Source organism: Rhinoraja longicauda, chromosome 27, assembly GCF_053455715.1.
Source record: "Rhinoraja longicauda isolate Sanriku21f chromosome 27, sRhiLon1.1, whole genome shotgun sequence".
In the NCBI taxonomy this organism is placed as follows: Eukaryota; Metazoa; Chordata; class Chondrichthyes; order Rajiformes; family Arhynchobatidae; genus Rhinoraja; species Rhinoraja longicauda.
In genome coordinates, this window is record NC_135979.1 from 16618282 (window position 1) to 16639655 (window position 21374).

The 21374-nt window shown below is 42.2% G+C and overlaps 1 protein-coding gene across 1 annotated transcript in view; it reads right to left on the reverse strand.

Annotated features, from left to right (window-relative positions):
* Positions 1-681: 681 nt before the first annotated feature.
* LOC144606920 (bone morphogenetic protein 7-like) overlaps positions 682-21374 on the reverse strand; it is a 50185-nt gene continuing 29492 nt past the window's right edge. Inside the window, exons 2-7 of the mRNA XM_078423413.1 lie at positions 11846-12038; positions 4702-4850; positions 2783-2980; positions 1951-2030; positions 1648-1758; positions 682-831 (exon numbers count right to left, since the gene is read on the reverse strand). Of these exons, the coding sequence (XP_078279539.1) occupies positions 682-831; positions 1648-1758; positions 1951-2030; positions 2783-2980; positions 4702-4850; positions 11846-12038 (881 nt within the window). The remainder of the gene's footprint in view (positions 832-1647; positions 1759-1950; positions 2031-2782; positions 2981-4701; positions 4851-11845; positions 12039-21374) is intronic.

Sequence of the window (21374 nt, forward strand, 5' to 3'; positions counted from 1 at the left end):
GTGTGAGGCAAGGACTTTACACAGAGGGTGGTTGAGTGCCTGGAACGTGCTGTCGGACATAGACTTTTGGATAGGCAATGGATATGCAGGGAATGGAAGGATATGAGTGATGGTTATCTGATAAGTGATGGCCTTGGCATTATGTTCGGCATAGGCACTGTGAGCTGAAGGATCTGTTCTGTGCTGTACTGTTCTATATCATGTTCGACCTGGAAGGCAGGTTAAATAAACCTGCCACAAAATATTTAAATGCAGCCTGCCTCCTGAGAGTGGGTCCTTTTGCCTGTCCTCGGTAAACCCAAAGGATGGCAGGTTGGATCCGAGTTCTTGATATACTTGGAATTTCCCACCATTTTTCCCAATTAAGCACATCTAATTCCGCACCCCCACTCTTGCTAAAAATCCCTTTCTTAGTCTTGTCTCCGTTGCCCACTTTGTTTACACATGGACAAAAATAGTTGATAATTTAAAAAATATATTATCATAACTATTAGTTTAGAAGTTCTTATTGTCTTCAATGTTGTTGAACTGTGTCAGTTTTCAGAGTGCTTGAATCCTCATGTTGAATCATATATTAAATACCGTGTAATTAGAATGACAAATGGGGACTGGCAGTGTTGTCTTCATTGCATCCTTTTATTACTCCAGCTGCCTCATACTTGCACCATATCTGGAGATTTTTCACTGACAGCCGCAGGACTTTGCCACCATATTCCGGTACTTTTTTAATATCACATTATATTTCTCATCAAAGTAGAGCACTGATGTAGCACTGAGTTTAGTTGGTGCACAGCATGGCTTTGGAACCATTTCTGGCTTCAACAGGTGAGCCTGTTAAAGGAATAAAATAGTTTAAATCTGCTGATTTCAGCTTTTTTCCCCCCTCCCTCCAGTCTCAAATATACAATCCCTCCAGAAGTTACATTTCTACAAATTATTAATTACTTTAAAATAATTGAAACAATTGACCAGTCTTTCAGTCTCTGCTTGTTGCTTTATGCAAGTGCAAGGAACGCAAAGCCACTTTGATTTGGAACAAAGTCAACCTCAAGGCAGAAAGTAGGTTCACCTCACACCATGGTGGCACAGCAGCCTGGCAAAATAACTAGAATCCACCTGCTGGTTTCGCTTATATGGGAATGCATTCACTCCCATCCCGGGATTTTAGCGCGTAACCTTGGTGATTTGATTCTTCGGTGTAATGTTGAAATAACATTGTACACATTGGGAAGTGCTGGACCTTGGACTAGATATTCGTATGCACCCTATTGCTATTCTTGTAAAGCTTCTGTATGGAAATGGCTGCAGTTGATACATTTGTTGATCTATGCAAACTTTGAGGAGTATCTGAGATCCACAGTTAATACCATGTTTTGGGTTTAACATTAAATTGCAAATGCCACCTGGTCCCCAGTGCAATTCTCTTTCTTCCAGAAAACGTTGGATATTCACAGAAATATACTGGATCTAAAAGTAGGATGCGTTTCTTTATAATGCCAGAAACGTACAGTTGGAGACATTGATGCATGTTTCACTATTGAGTGAATTTTGATTCACATTTCTCTATTGAGTGAACTGATATTTAGGATAAAATACACTGGACATCCGTGTAACAATGTGATCCTGACCAGGGTTCTGCATCCTTACCAGTGTCTGCACAATCGCATGGTTGGTTGCATTCATGTGGGAGTCAAGTGGAAATAAACATTCTCCCTCACAATAAAACGCTGCATATCCATCTGGTGCGATTATCCAGTCCTACATTGGAAGAAAGAAAGTCCTCTTGTCACGTAAGGAGTGTTCAGTACAAAACACTCCTTGGCTAACTGCAAACTAAGTGATCAACCCACCAAAGTAAAATCCAATTTCTATACAATAAACTTTTTTAGAAATAAAAGCCAATGTTTCCGCTCTCTCAGTATTCCCATAGCTTCCCATGAGTCATCTTACCTGCCAGCCAAGATCTCGGAAGCTAACATACATTTCATGCCTCTTGCATACTCGCCTCTGGTCTCCAGAATTATGGGCTCCTTATACAGAACAGAAAAAGAGAAATAATATTTTTGTACCCAACTGTCTTTTAGGTTAAATTTTTATTATGGAAATTAGTGTCAGATTTTGGTGATATCAGCACTACGTTTGCACGGGTGGAGAAGGGCAGAAATAAAATTTGACTGCCTTTGGATGGTCCCATTAAACATACAAATGCACAAGTCATTAATGTGTTTAACAATTATTGGGGTTCCAGTATCTTGCTGTTGGGGTTCCAGTACCTCGCTGGCACTACTGCCACTCCCCACTCTGGCCCTTGGTTGCATGCCACTGCATACTCCTGTTATGTGCAGGCACTTAATATGCTGAATGTTTAATGGGAACCTTGTGCCACAAGTAGCTTCTCCCTCTGGGTGACCATGTGGGGAGATGGTGATGCCATTTATTTTCACACAGTGCATGATATTATTAAGGCAAGACTTATTTTTACTGCTAATTACCACTTCTGGTTGAGCTATCATTCTTATCACATTACCTTGCAAACTAAAAACTTTTTAACTACGCCATATTGCTTATTCACTTATCAGAAATTCTAACCTAAGCTTGGCCCTTAACAACTGAGAAAAAAATCTGCACAAATTCAAAGATAAACCATACCATTTAAAAATTATTTTAAAGTGGTTTCGTAATGCAAGTTGTGGTGAGGCATAAGAGGGGACTATGCGTGCAAATGTAGCTGTTTAGTTCGAATTGTCTCTGGGCATGATTATTTCTATGCTCACTACATTACCTGACACACTGGGCAGTCTTTCGCAGGATTCCTGGGATTGACTATATTTCTTACGACCTCTGCGTGGTTTTGTAGCCCGTGTTGTACGAACAGGTGCCTCACTTGCTCTGAAGAAGGTCACCATGAAAGGCTGTTTGGAGCGGATCCCTCGTCGTCCTACCAGCCCAATAAAATCAGGGTTGAGACTGTGCCCTGGAGCTTAAAATAAAGTACGTATTCAGTAAATAAACCAGGTTGATATGTCTACAACATTAAATGCAATTTGGGACAGATTTGACTTATTAAAATAAACTGTCTTATTACCCTAATTGTTTCTCAACCTCCCTATCAATCCAACCAAAGCTGGTTCAAGTATCAGCTTAGTTGCTGCTCAACCTTGCAATGCCACTCTGAAACCATTTGTAAAGAGGTGGCCCAAGATATTCTTTCCAATGGTTCTCTGAGTTTCCCCACTATCAATCAACTGGATTTGTCATCACCAATCTTTAATATCATTGCAATGTAAGCTCTTTCATATCATGAACTTTGAGATTGTTAAGTTTCCATTCATCAGAAATTCTTAATGCATGGCCATTAAAAAGATATAAAACTTGAATTCATAGCTGCATAATATATGGGAGTAACTACAAACTATGCCACAGGGTGGTAGGATCTCCCATCTAATTAACTGCATATTGAATTGCTAGTCCCCACAGGTACATAGAAACATAGAGACATAGAAACATAGAAAATAGGTGCAGGAGGAGGCCATTTGGCCCTTCGACCCAGCACCGCCATTCATTGTAATCATGGCTGATCATCCACAATCAGGTGGCATTACATACCTTTCTATAAAATATCATATCATATCATATATTTACAGCCGGAAACAGGCCCTTCGGCCCTCCAAGTCCGTGCCGCCCAGTGATCCCCGTACATTAACACTATCCTACACCCACTAGGGACAATTTTTACATTTACCCAGCCAATTAACCTACATACCTGTACGTCTTTGGAGTGTGGGAGGAAACCGAAGATCTCGGAGAAAACCCACGCAGGTCACGGGGAGAACGTACAAACTCCTTACAGTGCAGCACCCGTAGTCAGGATCGAACCTGAGTCTCCGGCGCTGCATTCGCTGTAAAGCAGCAACTCTACCGCTGCGCTACCGTGCTGCCCACAGGAATAAGCAGGAACCTTAAAAGAGCTACTTTACAGGAGCACTGCACCGTGCAGCTTCCAGTGGAATGTGGCACAACCATACTTTCAGCCACTTAGCAGTAATCTATTTGCTTATTCTATAAAGCAAGTATCTGATATGGCTCGGAATGTCAATGAAAAAAACCCATTCGGGTGCCAAAATTGGATCCCAGGAATAAATGATTGTTAGTGGGTAGGATTTGTGGCCATCAATGAATTCAATAAAAGTGTTGCTGCCACTTCCACAGAACCCAAGTAATGCTCAGAATTACAGAGAGGGAGTTAACAGTTAAAATGAATAAAGAAGAGGAGGTGCCAAAGACAGAACAGGCCATACTGTGGTCCTTTGATTGTGGAATCTGCGGTGTGGGTACGACAGATTCTGCAGTTACTCAAAGTGATAGTGTCATTGAGGCAAGTGAGATTGCAGCAACTATTCCTGTATTAAACCACTTGTGCGGTTGCTTAAAGATTATGAGCATTCTAAATCTTCACATAGAGCAAAAGGCTTTTGCATTGGAATGTATGGATATCAAATCAACATCAGATTAAAAGATTCCTTTTTGCTTTTCCATTATGGAAATATATTCGGATAAGGCCCTGGAATGATAAGGAAATTGGTCATTAGGAGTAACGTTGACAGCAAATACTCCAGGACAGCAATGTAATTGTCAAGTGACATCCTGGATTGTGTCATTTTGACCTTGGAACATATCCTGTGAAGCTGGTAAATATAGTACCTTCATCAGTCTGCACACAGAGGCGCAGGCCAAGATTATAACGAGGGTTCATCAGCCAGTGATTACTCGTTGCTGTGATGTCAAACTCAAGCCACCCTTCTTCCGAAGGCCACACTTCTTGATAGTCCAATAGGAGGAGCTCTGGTTCTCTATCAATGGAAAAAATAAATTCAACATCAGAGAGACATGCAGGAATTTGAGTCAAACCCAGCCCCGTGACCGCAAAAGGGAATGTTCTCTGAATGTGTTAGTGCTGCATTCAATGCTGAGTCAATATATCAGATTTACTGAACTAGGTTTTCTGTGACATTGCCCAGGGTGAGATGGAGGTTATGGCGATGAAAGAAAGTGATTAAAGCTTGGTTGTGGTAGCTATGTGCATCACTACAAGCATAAAAGGAATGAAGTTTGCCAGAGAATACCTCAGAGAAGTGCTGTTACTTTGACAGTTAGGAAATAAATAACAATTTAAATCTGACATAGTTTTTGGCTGGTCCCACTGAAAGGAAATATTTCTGAAGAAGAAGCTTGATCATCTTTAAAGCCCACAGAGCACCGGTCTGAGGGTGAGGGAGTGTTTGAGGGAGAGGATCACCAAGTGTGCAGTGGTCACAGGAGATCATATTAGTGTGGGGCTTTGGAAACATTACTTTATATCATTTTCCTAGTCTAAATCTAAAGGGTGCCACATCCCTTCATATCTGGTGCCCATCAAGAGTATGGAAGAAGGCCAAAAAATTTTTTGTAACTCAGATCTCAGGAGGGTATATTATATTGTCCTACTTTGTTACACTACAAAATATCAATAAATTATGGTTAACTGTGGAAAGGTTTGCATGCTGTAACAGGCTACAAAGCAGAATCACTGGCAACAAAGCATCCTTCCCCAGTGAACACAATGCAATGAATGGTTGTTTTGAGCAGAAGGACAGTGGAACGATGTTACCGGCCCGACGGCTTTGGGTGCATCTCTGTCCACGGGCACTGCTGTAGATTTTCCCAGTGACCTTCCCGAGAGTGAAACCGGCTCGGGTGGAGTCCCTACAGGTGCGCTCACAAGCTGGCAGAACATCTGACAGGAGGATTCACGGACATCTTTAACCTTTCTCTACCGCATCTTGGCATTCCCACCTGCTTGTGTAAGACCGCTATCATCTCAGTGCCAAGAGAAAGCTAGGTAGAGTGGCAAATTGACTACCGTCTGGTCGTTCTAACGTGCACCATCGTGAAATGCTTCGAGAGGATGATCATGGCAGACTTCAAAAGCAAACTTGCAATGGCAAGCCTTTTTGACCATTCTATTTTAAAGGAAAATATATGAATTGGAATTATAAGCATGACTCTAATAATTTCCTTTATTATTCTGTTGCGCTATTGAAGCAGTAATCAGAATTTAATATTATTTTACCAATTTTGTTTTCGAAGAACTGTGAACAACTGTGCACTTTGGTAGAATTTTAACTCGCATTCCAGGTTCAAGAACTGATATGGTAAGGTAGCATATGTACTGAGTGTAGTGTCTCAGATTAAAGGAGGCTCTGTCCTTGTGTGGAAGAAGAATGGCAGATGAATGGAATCTCTCACACAGTTAACAGAAGCTGTTAATTGAGGAATCAGATGAATCCAACAGTGTTGCAGAGGCACTTTCAATCTCAAACTCAGGCTAAAGCTTTGCATACAGCACGTGCAACTATACTGCTTCAGTGTGATCCTTTTACGAGTGAAGTGCTTCATGAAACATGCTAACTCGCTACCAAAGTCTTGAGGCAGGGAACGAAGGAAGCCAAGGTTTCACCTTCTTCTGTCAGCTGTGGTTAACCTTCAGAGTGGAATAAAAATGTGATTTTCTTGAAGAGAGACATATGTATCCAACACTCCTGAATACAGATGTCTAGTCTTGTCTCAAACCTGTTAATTTTCTCCGTTCTAGCAATCTCAACTTCAAGGTCTCCTGCCTCCCTCATTCATTTCCATTCTGTCTGATCTCCATTCTCAATCCTCCACCTATCTCTAGTCCAGTAATTGACAATTTATGGCATTTCAGCCAACTATTTCCTTCAAGCTATTTTTAAACACACGACATTTTACATTCAGCACATTCCACTGTAATATACTTCAGGCTCACAGTTTTCAGTTGTTCATTTATCATTAACCACCAGAGAACTGTAGCAGTATTTCCATGTGCAATAATATGAAAGTATGTCTGCATTTTCATTTTAGTTTATTGATCTAACTAAAGAAGCACACACCACAATTAAAATCCCCCAAATTTAACCAACTTTATCTTCCAGCCCCATTAACTTTACTGAGAATTATCACTTTGAGTCAGAAACTCCATACATTTACAGTGCTCACTATACTTTCAATGTAATCCCACCGTCATTTTGTTTTAAAAGGCTCAACTTTCATGAAATTCTAAAAAAAAACACTAGCTGTGCTGCTGGAAAGTACTCAAAAGAATGACCATTCCGGAAACGGAGGATATGCTTCTTAGTGCAACATTTCTTTCCTTTCAGAATGCATATCAGGAAACTGGCGACAAGCAGCTCTGAGTATCTGTTAATTGCCAACCAGAGGCTGTTTGTAATTTCCTATTATGTACTTCCAGTGAGTAAGACTTTGCACCTGGATGAAAAGATGGACATTTTTTTCTCATGGGCTCAAGACCCATGGCCCGAATATTAGAACACAGCACAGTAACTGGTTCTTTGGCACACAATGTTTGTGCCGAACATGATGCTTAGCTGAACTGATCTCATCTGCCTGCACATGATCCATATCCCGCTATTCCCTGCACTGCCATGTGCCTTATATCTAAAAGTCTCTTAAACATCACTACAATGTCTGCCTCCACCACCACCTCAGGCGATGTGTTACAGGCCCCCACCACCCTCTGTGTAAAAAACATGCCCCGTACTTCTCCATTAAACTTTCCCCCTCTCACCTTATAGCTATGCCCTCCAGAGTTGAACAGTTCCACCCCGGGAAAAAGGTTTTGACTGTCTACCCTATCTATGCCTCTCATAATTTTATATACTTCTATCAAGTCTTCCTTCAACGTTCCAAGGAAACCAATTAAAGGCCATCCAACTTTCAATGTAATCCCACCGTCAATGTAATCCCACCTCCAGTTTAAATTCCATTTGGAATATTTTGGAGGACCAAGAACCAAGAACCTCTCCCTATAGCTGAAACCCTCTAATCCTTGAAGCATTCTGGTAAACCTCCTCTGCATCCTCTCCAAAGCTTCCACACCTTTCCTGGAATGGGGCGACCAGAATTTGCCTATGCCACACAGTATCCATTTCTCCCTTCACCCTTCCCTTCCACATATATTCCTTCCACTACATCCACGGTTCACACTTCTTTAATCCTTATCGCTCAACTTTTGCCTTTTAATCTCTGGTCTTTGTCCAACCATCCACCCAACAATCTCTCCACCCCTCGTCCCCCTCCCTCCCCCCTCACTGGTATCTAACTATCACTTGCCAGGGTTTTCCTGCCCCTCATCTCTTCCAGTTTTCTTTCCCCCTCCCCCCCACAATCACTCTGAAGAAGGGTCCCGACCCGAAACATCACTTATCCATGTTCTCCAGAGGTGCTGCCTGATCTGCTGAGTTACTTCAGCACATTGTGTCTTTATTTCAACCTTAACTAGCTTTGCTGGATTTTGATCAGGCTGTGATGAATACATAATGTAGAAATTATATACTGAAATAAAACCCCTTATTGCAATGTAGCTGCTACCTTGTTAAGTATAAACTCAAGATTGATTGCCCCTTTGGTTGTAGCACTTGTCTCCAGAGGCCTGCTGAATCTGATGGAGATGCCTTTGGAATAAATGGCCTTGCTTTGCGAGTTTTTAAGTCTGTGAGTTCAGTTTCTCACATGAAAGATTTCAAAAAAGAACCCAAACAATATACTGGAAACGAGGATGGGATACTATAGGAAGTCCAGTGAGTAAAATGTCAAAATTGGTTGAGTTTTAGAATATTGAAAGTACAATGGCAAGTTAAAGTAACCCACGTGGTCAGAGGGAGAATGTGCAAACTCCACACAGACAGGCAGCAGCCGATGTTATGATGGTATCTGGCGCTGTGGAGCAGCAGCTCTGCCCACAGTGGTCAAACAACCAGGAAAACTGCCTTGTTCTTCAAAATTGTGGTGTGGGATCTTTTACACCACCTGTAAGAACAGACATTGCCAGATCTGATATCTCATTCATCAGGCAGCACCACCTACAGAGCAACACTCCTCTCATCTCTCTCCGCTGTCAAGTATCTGAAGGGGCGTTAAATTAGAATCCTCTGACGCTGAACTATGAATACCTGCAATCGAGCTACAGCTGACACGTAAAATGGACGGAAGGCAGAAAAATGGTTTTGATTTTCTATATCTGAATTTGAGACCATAGGCCATCCATCACTCGAAACCCTCCACCGTGCAGCTGATTCCTATCAACCTTTTTGACCATAAGCCTAAACCGCCCTCACTTTGAGGTGGAACCTGCACATTTGCAGGTTAATTGAGCAGCAGGAGCACTAAAGGATAATCCTGACAGTGCATCAAGGGTTAGGTATCCCTGTGACTCAAACTATTGGCTTGCCAGACAAGCCAGTCAGCAGGAATGACTAGACCGTCTCATGCAAGGTCCTTTGATCTTATGATGTTATCTCAGCTCCTAACACTACCCAGGAAGTGTTATTTTCAATTAATGGTTTGTTGGGTCTCGAGGGATGGGAAACCAGTTCACTGAAAACAGTCATAAAAAGAAACAAAAATCCAAATAACAGCTCTGATGAAAAGCCCCACCCAAAATACTAATAAAACCTTTTCCTAACTGCTGACCATATAATTCTAGCATTCAGTACTTTTATTTTTGAAATATGAGCGGTCCAAATCAAGGTCAATATGCCACTGTGACTTTTCATCCTACTTGTTTTGCTAAATATATTTACTTTTGATCATTCCTGGTATCGTTGACCTCAGGACATGAACACTACTGAACTGAGCTGATTTCCTTTCATTTTGACTCTTCACATGTGAGTAAGCTGTACCTACTCCTTGCACATCATATCCTTCCAGTGATTCACGTCCTACCACTCAATAAAAAAAGACCCAAAGTGCTGGAGTAAGCCTGCGGGTCAAGCAGTGTCTCTGGAGAACATGCACTGCCTGTCTGCCACTCCATAGTTTGGTTGTTCTGATGCAGTGGGATGGCCAGCAAGTCATGTTAGTTAATTTTAAAAGTTATGGAGCCAAGTTGTGCTGGCTACAGACAATGTTTCCAATGGCAACCACCCGTAGTCAGCCATTTTTAACTGAGTACGTCTTACCCAGGTGCTGGGAGTTGCAGAATGATAAATGTTGTTTTGTCACTGGATTCCACATGGAGTCATGGTGAAGTTCAGGCTTGCTAGAACTCCCCAGTATTATTGAGGGGATCCACCCCCCAAACTAAAACCAACCACACCTGCCATCGGTTTAGAAACACCATTCAATTCAATTGGGAGTCTCAGTCAGGGAAATGTAGGAAGGTTAGTGTTTGCTTTTAATTCAGTTCAGTTTGGTTTATTGTCATGTGTACTGAGATACAGTGAAAAGCTTTTGTTGTTTGCTAACCAGTCAGCAGAAAGACAAAACAATCAAGCCATTTACAGTGTATAGATACATGGTAAGGGAATAACGCAAGGTAAAGCCTACGATATTTTAATGACTTTATAGTTTCTTTATTTAAAAAAAAAAGTAGTACTTCTGTTACCAAGACAAAATATCTATGAATATAAAAGACATTTAAAAATTCTAGAAAAGCCTCACAGGTTTTTACAGAAGGCAAACTCTTACCGTAGCTTTATGTTTTTAAAAGGGTGCCAAGGCATTCCAGGACCAGGCCTCAGTGTTACACCCCTGAGGCCTCATCACTGTTGAGGTTTCACTCTGCCTGGCTCCCAGTTAAGGAAGGGCAGAGAGATCAGTCCTCAGTATCTGGCCCAGGTTGGCAGGGAAGGCAGGTAATGTGGGTCCCATTTCTAGGCTGCAGGCTACAGAACACATTCAGCATGATTTGGCCCATGGGAACACTTAGTAATGGAGCAGTCTATCACTTCGTAAAACTTATTCACTGAGTGAGATTATGAAATGGGATACCCTAATGGCTTAACTGCAACAAACTGACTTCACTCAGCTTTTTGAACAGGCTGATGGGGAGAATGGTTTAGTTTCTTGGGCTGATGGGTAAGGTCAAGATCCAGCTCAGCTGTGATACTACAGGTGGTTAAATAGCCTGCTTACAATTCACGTCACCATATTTTCTTATAACTTAGGAGCCATACAGCCCATCAAGCCTATGACAGTTCGCAGAGCAATCATATCCTCCCACTACTTTTGTCCGTAACCTATTAAGGTCATAAGTGATAGGAGCAGAATTAGGCCATTCGGCCCATCAAGTCTACTCCATTCAATCATGGCTGATCTATCTCTCCCTCCTAACCCCATTCTCCTGCCTTCTCCCCATAACCCTTGACACCTGTGACACTCTATTCTCCCCACATTCCCCTAAATTTGATCACCCACCTACACCAGGGGCAATTTGTATAACCAATTAACTCACCAGCACATCTCTTGGACATGGGAGGAAACCAGAGGCCCAGGGAAACCCATGTGCACATAGCTAAAACATGCAAACTCTACATGGACAGCAGTTTAAGTCAGGATTGAATCACAGGTCTTTGGAGTTGTGAGGCAGCAAGTGTACTCACTATGCCACTGTGGCAACCCAGATGAAGTCACTCTGAACTGTGTCTTAATGAACCTGTGGAGCCCATTGTCATCTCTCCAGATATTTACTTTTATTCTTGCATAATGTGCAGAAAGGTCGGCATTATTATTAGTTGCTTTACACTGTCGGGCAATGATAACAAAACCACCAGCTACTGCCTAGATTGACATGAATAGTGTGAGCAAATGTAGAAACGTTTTCTGCAGAGGCCAAAGGCTTATGGAGAAATAAAAAAGAAACGTGTTCTGAAAAAATTATTGGATAAAGCAGTTTTTTTTGGTGGTGCATTGAAGATGAAGTGGACGTATTCCCAGTAGGTGAACAATAGATTACATGACTGTGTTGGTATCAATAATATACACTAACCTGTCCTTGAACTCCTGTAGCACTTGGTAAATTGTGATGTGAAGAGTCATGTTTTCATGAAAACTCTCATTTATTCCTTTGTAGATCCTAAACTCTGCTGCAGTTACCATTTCACCTTGAGGAATCTGAGTTAAATCAAACTTAAATTCCTTCCACTGTGCCTCATTGTGAAAGACATCTTCATTGTGCTCCACTGTCAAAACAACAACAAAAAGAATCATTGATTACATATGGTTGGTTTGCAATTCCTTATCAATGGTGTTCCATAATCGGAAACCAGATGTGATGGGAGTGTTTCCAGTTGGAATCTACTCCTATTGTTGGGACTATAGGAGTCCTATAATCACAATTCTGTACACTGAAAATTACTGAGGACAATCTGTCATCAACCCCTATGCAAAATCACACAGAATCCACCATTTGGAATCAATGCATATTTCTACCAGAATTATATTTAATTTGTTGCGTTGTTGCATTTAATGTGCCTGCAAGGCTGCAGCGAGTACAAATGTCATTGTTCCGGTCCCAGTGCATACAAAAATTAAACACTATTGACCCTTGAAATGGAAAGATTTCTAATCTTGTCAGGGTTTTGATTTACACGCAGATTACACAATTTGCAATGTATTAACTCCAACTTTGCAGAGTTATTCACAAATTCATCCAAATGCCATAGAGAGATTAATCAGTCCATTAAATGTTCCTCAAACAATGGAAGTTCAAGGGAACCTCTGACAGATACATATTCAGAGGATCCTGCTGTAATGTGAGTCAGGTGAAGGCAGTCAGTCTGGAATGTGATGCTGTCGTTGGTTGAACTGTTGGTTTATTTTGGAGGGTAATGTTTAGACCATGCTATCACTTAACTCACAATAGAGAATTGGCTCCAGACTTGTATTCCCAATTTCAGGAAAGATGTGCATCAATTAGTTTTCAGTCAAAGGGAAATGGGCATATGGAATGAGCTGCCAGAGAAGGTCGTTGAGGCAGTGTGTTGCACGGAGGCGTAGTGGTATTGTTGCTGCCTTGCAGCGTCAGAGACCTGGCTGTCTGTACGGAGTTTGTACGATCTCCCCGTGACCACGTGGGTTATCCCCGGGTGCCCGGTTTCCTCCCAAATTCCAAAGACATACAGGTTTGTAGGTTAATTGGCTTTGATAAAGATTGTAAATTATCCTGAGTGTGTAGGATAGCACTAGTGTACAGGGATCGCTGGTCGGTGTGGACTTGGTGGGCCGAAGGGCATGTTTCCATGCAGAATCTTTAAAATTCTTGCGAGTCAGCATGGATTTACGAAGGGGAAATCATGCTTGACAAATCTACTGGAATTTTTTGAGGATGTAACTAGCAAAATTGACAGGGGAGAGTCAGTGGATGTGGTGTACCTCGACTTTCAGAAAGCCTTCGACAAGGTCCCACACAGGAGATTAGTGGGCAAAATTAGGGCGCATGGTATTGGGGGTAGGGTACTGACATGGATAAAAAATTGGTTGACAGACAGAAAGCAAAGAGTGGGGATAAATGGGTCCCTTTCGGAATGGGAGGCAGTGACCAGTGGGGTACCGCAAGGTTCGGTGCTGGGACCCCAGCTATTTACGATATACATTAATGACTTAGACGAAGGGATTAAAAGTACCATTAGCAAATTTGCAGATGATACTAAGCTGGGGGGTAGTGTGAATTGTGAGGAAGATGCAATAAGGCTGCAGGGTGACTTGGACAGGTTGTGTGAGTGGGCGGATACATGGCAGATGCAGTTTAATGTAGATAAGTGTGAGGTTATTCACTTTGGAAGTAAGAATAGAAAGGCAGATTATTATCTGAATGGTGTCAAGTTAGGAGGAGGGGGAGTTCAACGAGATCTGGGTGTCCTAGTGCATCAGTCAATGAAAGGAAGCATGCAGGTACAGCAGGCAGTGAAGAAAGCCAATGGAATGTTGGCCTTCATAACAAGAGGAGTTGAGTATAGGAGCAAAGAGGTCCTTCTACAGTTGTACCGGGCCCTGGTGAGACCGCACCTGGAGTACTGTGTGCAGTTTTGGTCTCCAAATTTGAGGAAGGATATTCTTGCTATGGAGGGCGTGCAGCGTAGGTTCACTAGGTTAATTCCCGGAATGGCGGGACTGTCGTATGTTGAAAGGCTGGAGCGATTGGGCTTGTATACACTGGAATTTAGAAGGATGAGGGGGGATCTTATTGAAACATATAAGATAATTAGGGGATTGGACACATTAGAGGCAGGAAACATGTTCCCAATGTTGGGGGAGTCCAGAACAAGGGGCCACAGTTTAAGAATAAGGGGTAGGCCATTTAGAACGGAGATGAGGAAGAACTTTTTCAGTCAGAGAGTGGTGAAGGTGTGGAATTCTCTGCCTCAGAAGGCAGTGGAGGCCAGTTCGTTGGATGCTTTCAAGAGAGAGCTGGATAGAGCTCTTAAGGATAGCGGAGTGAGAGGGTATGGGGAGAAGGCAGGAACGGGATACTGATTGAGAGTGATCAGCCATGATCGCATTGAATGGCGGTGCTGGCTCGAAGGGCTGAATGGCCTACTCCTGCACCTATTGTCTATTGTCTATTGTCTATTGTCTATAACAGCATTTAATAGACACTTGGGCAGCCACATGGATTGGAAAGGTTAGAGGGATATGGGCCAAACGTGGGCAAATGGGACTAGTTTAGATGGGGTATCTTTGTCGGTATGGATGACTTGGGCCAAAGGGTCTGTTTCCATGTCGTATGACTGTATGACTAATTAGCCATTAATCAATTAAATGTTTAGACAAAGTCTAAATAACACCCGATAAATGTACTTCAATTAACCTTAAAAAGGAACTTAAAACATAATAAATGTCTATTGTCAACTAATACGTAATCTAACAGAGTGTCACTCCTGACACATAGATGAGGTTTTACGTAGATTTATTTTGTCTTACTAGATTTACTGCAGCCCACAGTGTCTCGCTACTGCGGCGGCGTGGAACAGTGAATAAGCTGATAACGGAAGGATAAAATTCTTTATTAGTTATACTTTGATTTACTGCAACCGTCAACCTCACCTTCCACTGATCTTATTTTCTTCATTTAACCAAAGGCAGGGTAGTGAATTCACAAACCAGAACGAAACCCAGAGGCATAATTATAGGAATGGTCAACATTTAAAAATAAACTCTTAAAAAGAAGGAATTAATTAAAGGGCAAAAGAACAGGGTGTGTTTCAGAAATAGAAAGGTTATTGATTTCATGATTTTCAAAACCACGTGCTCCATTCTGCAGCTCTTGGATATTTTAAAAATTGACCTCATTCTACAGGCAAAATGTTATTTGATCTCACTGTTTTTGGATTGACCTCCCAGAAACTTAATTGGCATGGAGTTTCAGTGAGGCTCTGACACTTGATATTGGTGAAGATTGAGAATTTACAAGCACAAATGGAGTTTTACATTCATTTGCATTGACTGAAATAGGATCCAACCCCGACCATAAAACTGGTCCTGCCTCAAAGAGAACTAACCAGCCTGGTGATTATCTGTTAATTATACCTGTTTGTTCTCCTTCATTCAGGCTTTTTAAATTAAGATGGGGACTTTTAACATTTGGGGTGGCATTGTGGAGCAGCGGTAGAGTTGCTGCCTTACAGCGCTTTCAGTGCCAGAGATGTGGGTTCGATCTCGACTACGGGTGCTGTCTGTACGGAGTTTGTACGTTCTCCCTGTGACCTCGTGACCCCATTTTCTCCAAGGTTTTCGGTTTTCTCACACACTCCAACGACGTACAGTTTTGTAGGTTAATTGGCTTGGTATAAATGTAAATGTAAATTGTCCCTAGTATATGTAGGATAGTGTTAATGTGAAGGGACCACTGGTCGGCCAAAGGGCATGTTTCCACCCTGTAACCCTAGACTGAACTAAACATGCAAGGATACAAGGGTAAATTTAAAAAGTTTTAAAAATATTAAACTAAATCAATTTGCTAAAAAAAGAGTGCAATAATGAAACCGACAAATGATTCCGTATTGGCATTTAGTCATTTTCTGAATTTAAAATCATATTACTCATAAATGCAGTCTACTTACTCATCATAATAAAAATGTTTTTGTGGTTAAACAATTATCAGTTGTATGAATAAAATTAGACCCATTGACCACTCTTAAAAATAATAAAGAATAACTTCAAAGTAACAGAGGTGATGAAAACGCATTTGAGGAAGTTTCGAGTTTAAAAATACAACGTGGAAACAGGCCCTTCGGCCCTCCGAGTCAACCCCCACCAATGATCGCCCACACACTAGTTCTATGATATCTCACCTTCGCATCCTGCACACTAGGAGCAATTTACAGAAAATGTATGGCCAGCACAGTGGCGCAATGGGTCGCACAGTGGTGCCTCTGGTAGACAGTGGTGCATGTGCCTCACTACGCCAGAGCCTGCGTTCAATCCTGACCTTGGGCGTTGTCTGTGTGGAGTTTTCACATTCTCCCTGTGACTGTGTGGGTTCCTCTGGGTGCTCTGGTTTCCTCGCACATCCCAAAAAACGTGAGAGTTTGTTGGTTAATTGGATGCTGTAAATTGCCTCCAGAGTGTCGGGAGTGGACGAGACAACATGGAACTAGTGTTATAGTTGGTGTGGACTCGGTGGGCCGAAGGTCCTGTTTCCACACTGTATCTCAAAACTCTAAACCAATTAACCTACTAACCTGCACGTTTTTGGAATGTGGGAGGAAACCGGAGCATTTGGAGAAAACTCACGCGGTCACAGGGAGAACGTACAAACCCTGCACTCTAAAGTTAGGATCAAATTCGGGTCTCTGGCGCTGTGAGGCAGCAGCTGTGCCACTGTGCCACCTGCGGTGCTGATACCTAAAGAATATCTGATTAATGAGAGGAAATAGTGTGGAGGAACAGTGGGGCCTTTGAGTCTGTCCACAGACCCTTTAAGGTAGCATAGAGGTAGGAAGGTAGTTTATAAGCTTGTAAGATGCTAACCTTTATAAGCCACAGCAATGAATATAAAACCAGGCAGATTATGCGAGCATTGCAATCAGAAAAAATGTTCATCAGCACCTCTATTTCCTCAGAAGATTAAGGAGATTCGGTATGTCGACAACGGGTGCACAGTAGAGAGTACCCAGACTGGCCTGGTTCATCATCTCGAATGCCCAGGAATGAAAGAGCTTACAGAAAGTGGTGGACACTGCCCGGTTCATAGACACAAAGACACCACAGACCTGTCCACCATCGAAGGGATCTACAGCAAGCGCTGCCTCAAAAAGGCAGCCTCTATTATCAAAGACCTACACCACCCTGACCACATTATCATTCCATTCTTACCATCGAGAAGAAAGTGTTGGAGCCTGGAAATTGTGATACCCGGTTCATGAATAGCGTCTTCCCAGCAACCATCAGACACTTGAACATTACGCAACACCAACTTCAACAACTCGGTGACTATAAACTGCCATGGACTGTGTTTTTGGTTGTACTTAGTTTAGAGATACAGCACGGAAACAGGCCCTTCAGCCCACCGGGTCCGCGCTGACCAACGATCCCCATACACTAACACTATCCTACACAGACTAGGGACAATTTACAATTTTACCAAGTCAATTAACCTACAAACCTGCACGTCTTTAGAGTGTGGGAGAAAGCCGGAGCACCGGGAGAAAACCCATGCAGGTCACTGGGAGAACGTACAAACTCTATACAGACAGCACTCATAGTCAGGATCGAACCCGGGTCTCTGGTGCTGTAAGACAGTAGCTTTACCGCTGCGCCACCATGCTGCCCAATTTATTGAATCTTTGATTATTATATTTATCCTCGTGTATTGTGTTTACAGGTTAGGCTGTTAGGCTGTTGCAAGAGGAACGCCATTGTTCCATTGTCAGTGCACATGACAATTAAACGCACTTGATTCTTGAGGATTGCATAAAATGCTTGTTTGGCCACAATTTAATTACTGTGTACAATTCTCATCACTTCATAAGTGGAATGATAATTCTGTACAGGATGCAGGGGAGATTTACGAGAATGTTGCCAGGTGTGCAACATTTTAGCATGACGAAACATTGGGTTGTTTTCCTTCAAACAGAGTAGTTACACAGGCAATGCAGCTTTATTCAACAATTATAGGTATTTCCTTTAGCTGAAAGGCCCAAAACTAGACGGCACGAATTTCAAGTAGATGGGAGAAGGATGGGGGGGGGGTCTGGAATTTCCTGCCAAGCAGAAGCTGAAACCCTCACCAGATTTTAAAAAGGTTTGGATGTACGTTAAGATCTGCGACTAGCAGAACAAAAAGAATCAAGTGCCGGAAAGTGAGATTAGATTGGGTCACACTTTCTCAACAAGCAGACACTCAATGGATTGAATTGATTGAATTGTCATAATTTCAGTGATACCTGTTATGTTCAAAAGCGAGTCCGATAGTGATAGTTCATGGGGCAGAATTTGTGTTTTTTTCAAACAAAAATAATTTTAATCAACAATTTACAAAAATACAAACAAACCCACCACCATAATACAAAATAAAGCAAATATTCTTAAATATTAAATCACTATTTCCCCATCCTTATTGAGGATACATTCCACCCCCCAGTGGTCCCGGAAACCCCCCCAGGGCACCCGTGGATACCGCACAGTCCCTTTCTAGTACCACCCGGGCGCGGACATAACCCCGGAAAAGGGGCAGGCAGGCAGCCGGCTTGGGCAGAATTTGTGTTTGATATTAAGCAGATGCATTGGGTTGCAATGTCCAACTTTGTTCAGTTCTACAGAAGAACACAAGGAATAGAGAGCGCTGCACAGCACAGCGCGAGACAGCTTGGCACTTAGGCAGAGCACACAGGAACGTGCCAGGTATGGAGGAGGCTAGCGGCAGGGACACGGGCAACTTTACAGCAAATGACCCTCTTGATAAAACATCAGCTCCTTGTCATCCTTACCAACATATAGGATGCAGGCAGAATTGTTTGGGAACGCCAATACCTGAAAGAACATCTCTAGTTACACACCAAATTGATTTAGGTTGGTATTGCAGTTCCGTTAGTGCTGCTGGGTCAATTTTCCGCATTTAACATCATTGTGAGATTAACGTCATCACAAAGATAACAGTCAGTCAAGAAAACCAGGGGAATTGTCATAAGCCATAGTCTTATAGTGTCTTCCACATCCCCAGCACAAATCAAAGCAGGAAGAGTCTGGTGGGAAAGGACTCAAGTGTGCAGAATGTGTGGAGAAACAATGAAATGGGGGAAGGGATGCTGTGTAGGGGGTAGGATTGGGAGACCTGGCAAGCTTTTGTGGGCAGAACCATAATGATCACCATCTTTGTGATGACTTAAAAGTATAGTTAACATGCAGCAGGTCCCTAGGAAGGGATGGAGTTGTGAGATCTAGTTCTAACAAATTATAATTTATTTTCACAAATTAAAGCTTTTTATTAATTAAATTTCCCTGAAAATTTTGTTTAACAACAGTTTGAGACCAGGTACTTATGCTGCAAAAAGGGGGCAGGGGGGAAGAGAGGGCCTGGGCTTTCCCCTTGCCTTGTGCTACCCCTCTGCTGAGATCCTGCTTCAAAGCAGAGCGGCTACGATCACAAGAATTTTGAAGGGAAATCTTAGTGAAACCACAAGTGTTACTCTGTGTAACTAACATCTGGATATTTTTCATGCACGTGTCACCAGATGTGGTGGGTTTCTTCATGGTTGCTTTCGAGGCAAGGCTCTGACACGGGACTCAAAGTCAGGCACAAAGTGCTTCGATTGGTTTTGATGAAGAGGAATGATTGAAAAAGACGAAAGCAAGTAATAGATAATATAGATTTAAAAAAATTGAGAACATTAAAATGCTTTTAGGAATTATAAGTCATTTGTATTTTAAAAGCTAGAATAGTTCTTCATTGATTTATTTGGAAATCACTGTTTTGACTGTTCCATGGCACATGGCTTAGGTGACTGCAAAGGTTTTACTGTTATGGGGGGAAGGGATTGTTCTAATTGTGATTTCTTTATACCCAGTCAAGCAACTCAGACCCTCAGGACTCAGCTTTGCTAATTGTTGTTGTTACTCAACTGATGTTGGTGATAGAAATGAAATTTCTTTCGTAGTACATTGTCTAGCCTCCTATTCTTAGTGCTTCTTTCAAGTGGTGCTTAACATGGTAAAGGATTTATTCATCAGCTGAGCTCGGTAACAATCAACACAAGGTTTCGTTGTCCATGTTTAGCCCAAAGCCATGAATTTTCAAGGAATCTGGAGCCAGTATCGAGGATCTCCAGTGCCACTTCCCTTAGAGTGTATAGTTTAGCTTACAGATTCAGTACGGAAACAGGCCCTTCAGCCCACCGAGTCCACGCCGACCTGCTATCCCTGCACACTTGCACTATCCTATACACACTCGGGACAATTTACAATATTACCAAAGCCAATTCACCTACAAACCTGTACGTTTCTGGCGTGTGAGAGGAAACTGGAGATCACGGAGAAAACTCACGCAGGTCACAGGGAGAATGTTCAAACTCCGTACAGACAAGCACCTGTAGTCAGGGTTGAAACTGGGTCTCTGGTGCTGTAAGGCAGCAACTCTACTGCTGCGACACCGTGCCGCCCAAATAGCATTGGCTCTCCAGTGGTTCTTTTCTGTTGTTGGGACAAGACACACCCAAGGATGGGGAAGGATTCAGGTCTGTTGCTGTGAGTACAGCTGTGTCACACTTGACTGCTCTGTCGGACACCTCCCCCCATTTTGGGCCCAGCCCTCAGATAAGTACATAGTAGGGCTATTAGCGCGGGTGTGTCATTGTCATGTCCTGTATTGAGGCTGATGCTGTGTGGTCTGTTTGGCTTCAATTTTATTTTTGTAACACAGTCTCAGAGAATTTAAAAAAAATCCTTAATCTGATTTCAAATTAGTAGGCTTTAAATAGAGGTATTTTTAAAAAATAATTGTGTTCTTATACCCCATGCAATTCTTTAAAACAAAACATATTTTCTGAATGACTGGTCATTTTGTGCACTCCATAATGTCCTGTAGCAAGATGCCCTGACTGGATGGGAGATGACAAATTGATTACTGGGAACCATAGTCCCTGAAATATTTTGATTGGGAAAATATAACACAAACTGGAAAAATCCGGAGTCTTCATGGCCTTAATTTCAGAGATCACAGGCTTCATGTGGTGGATAACCTTTTGAAGTCATGGGTCATGCAACATGAATAACCCAGTAAAGGAGCTTATCATTTCTTTCCAGTTAGTTACAATGTTCTAAATATCATTTATGATCTGCTTCTTCAGAAATCACAAAGGCAGCTGATAACACTTAAAAATATATAGTTTTAATGGTTGAATATGAAGGCAAAAGAGTGGCATGTATGGATGGTTCTTTTGCTCTTGATGGACACGTTAGCTTTTCCCAGATCTTTAGTTTATTAGTTCAGTTTAGAGATACAGTGCGGAAACAGGCCCTTCGGCCCACCGAGTCCGCACCGACCAGCGATCCCCACGCATTAACACTATCCTACACACACT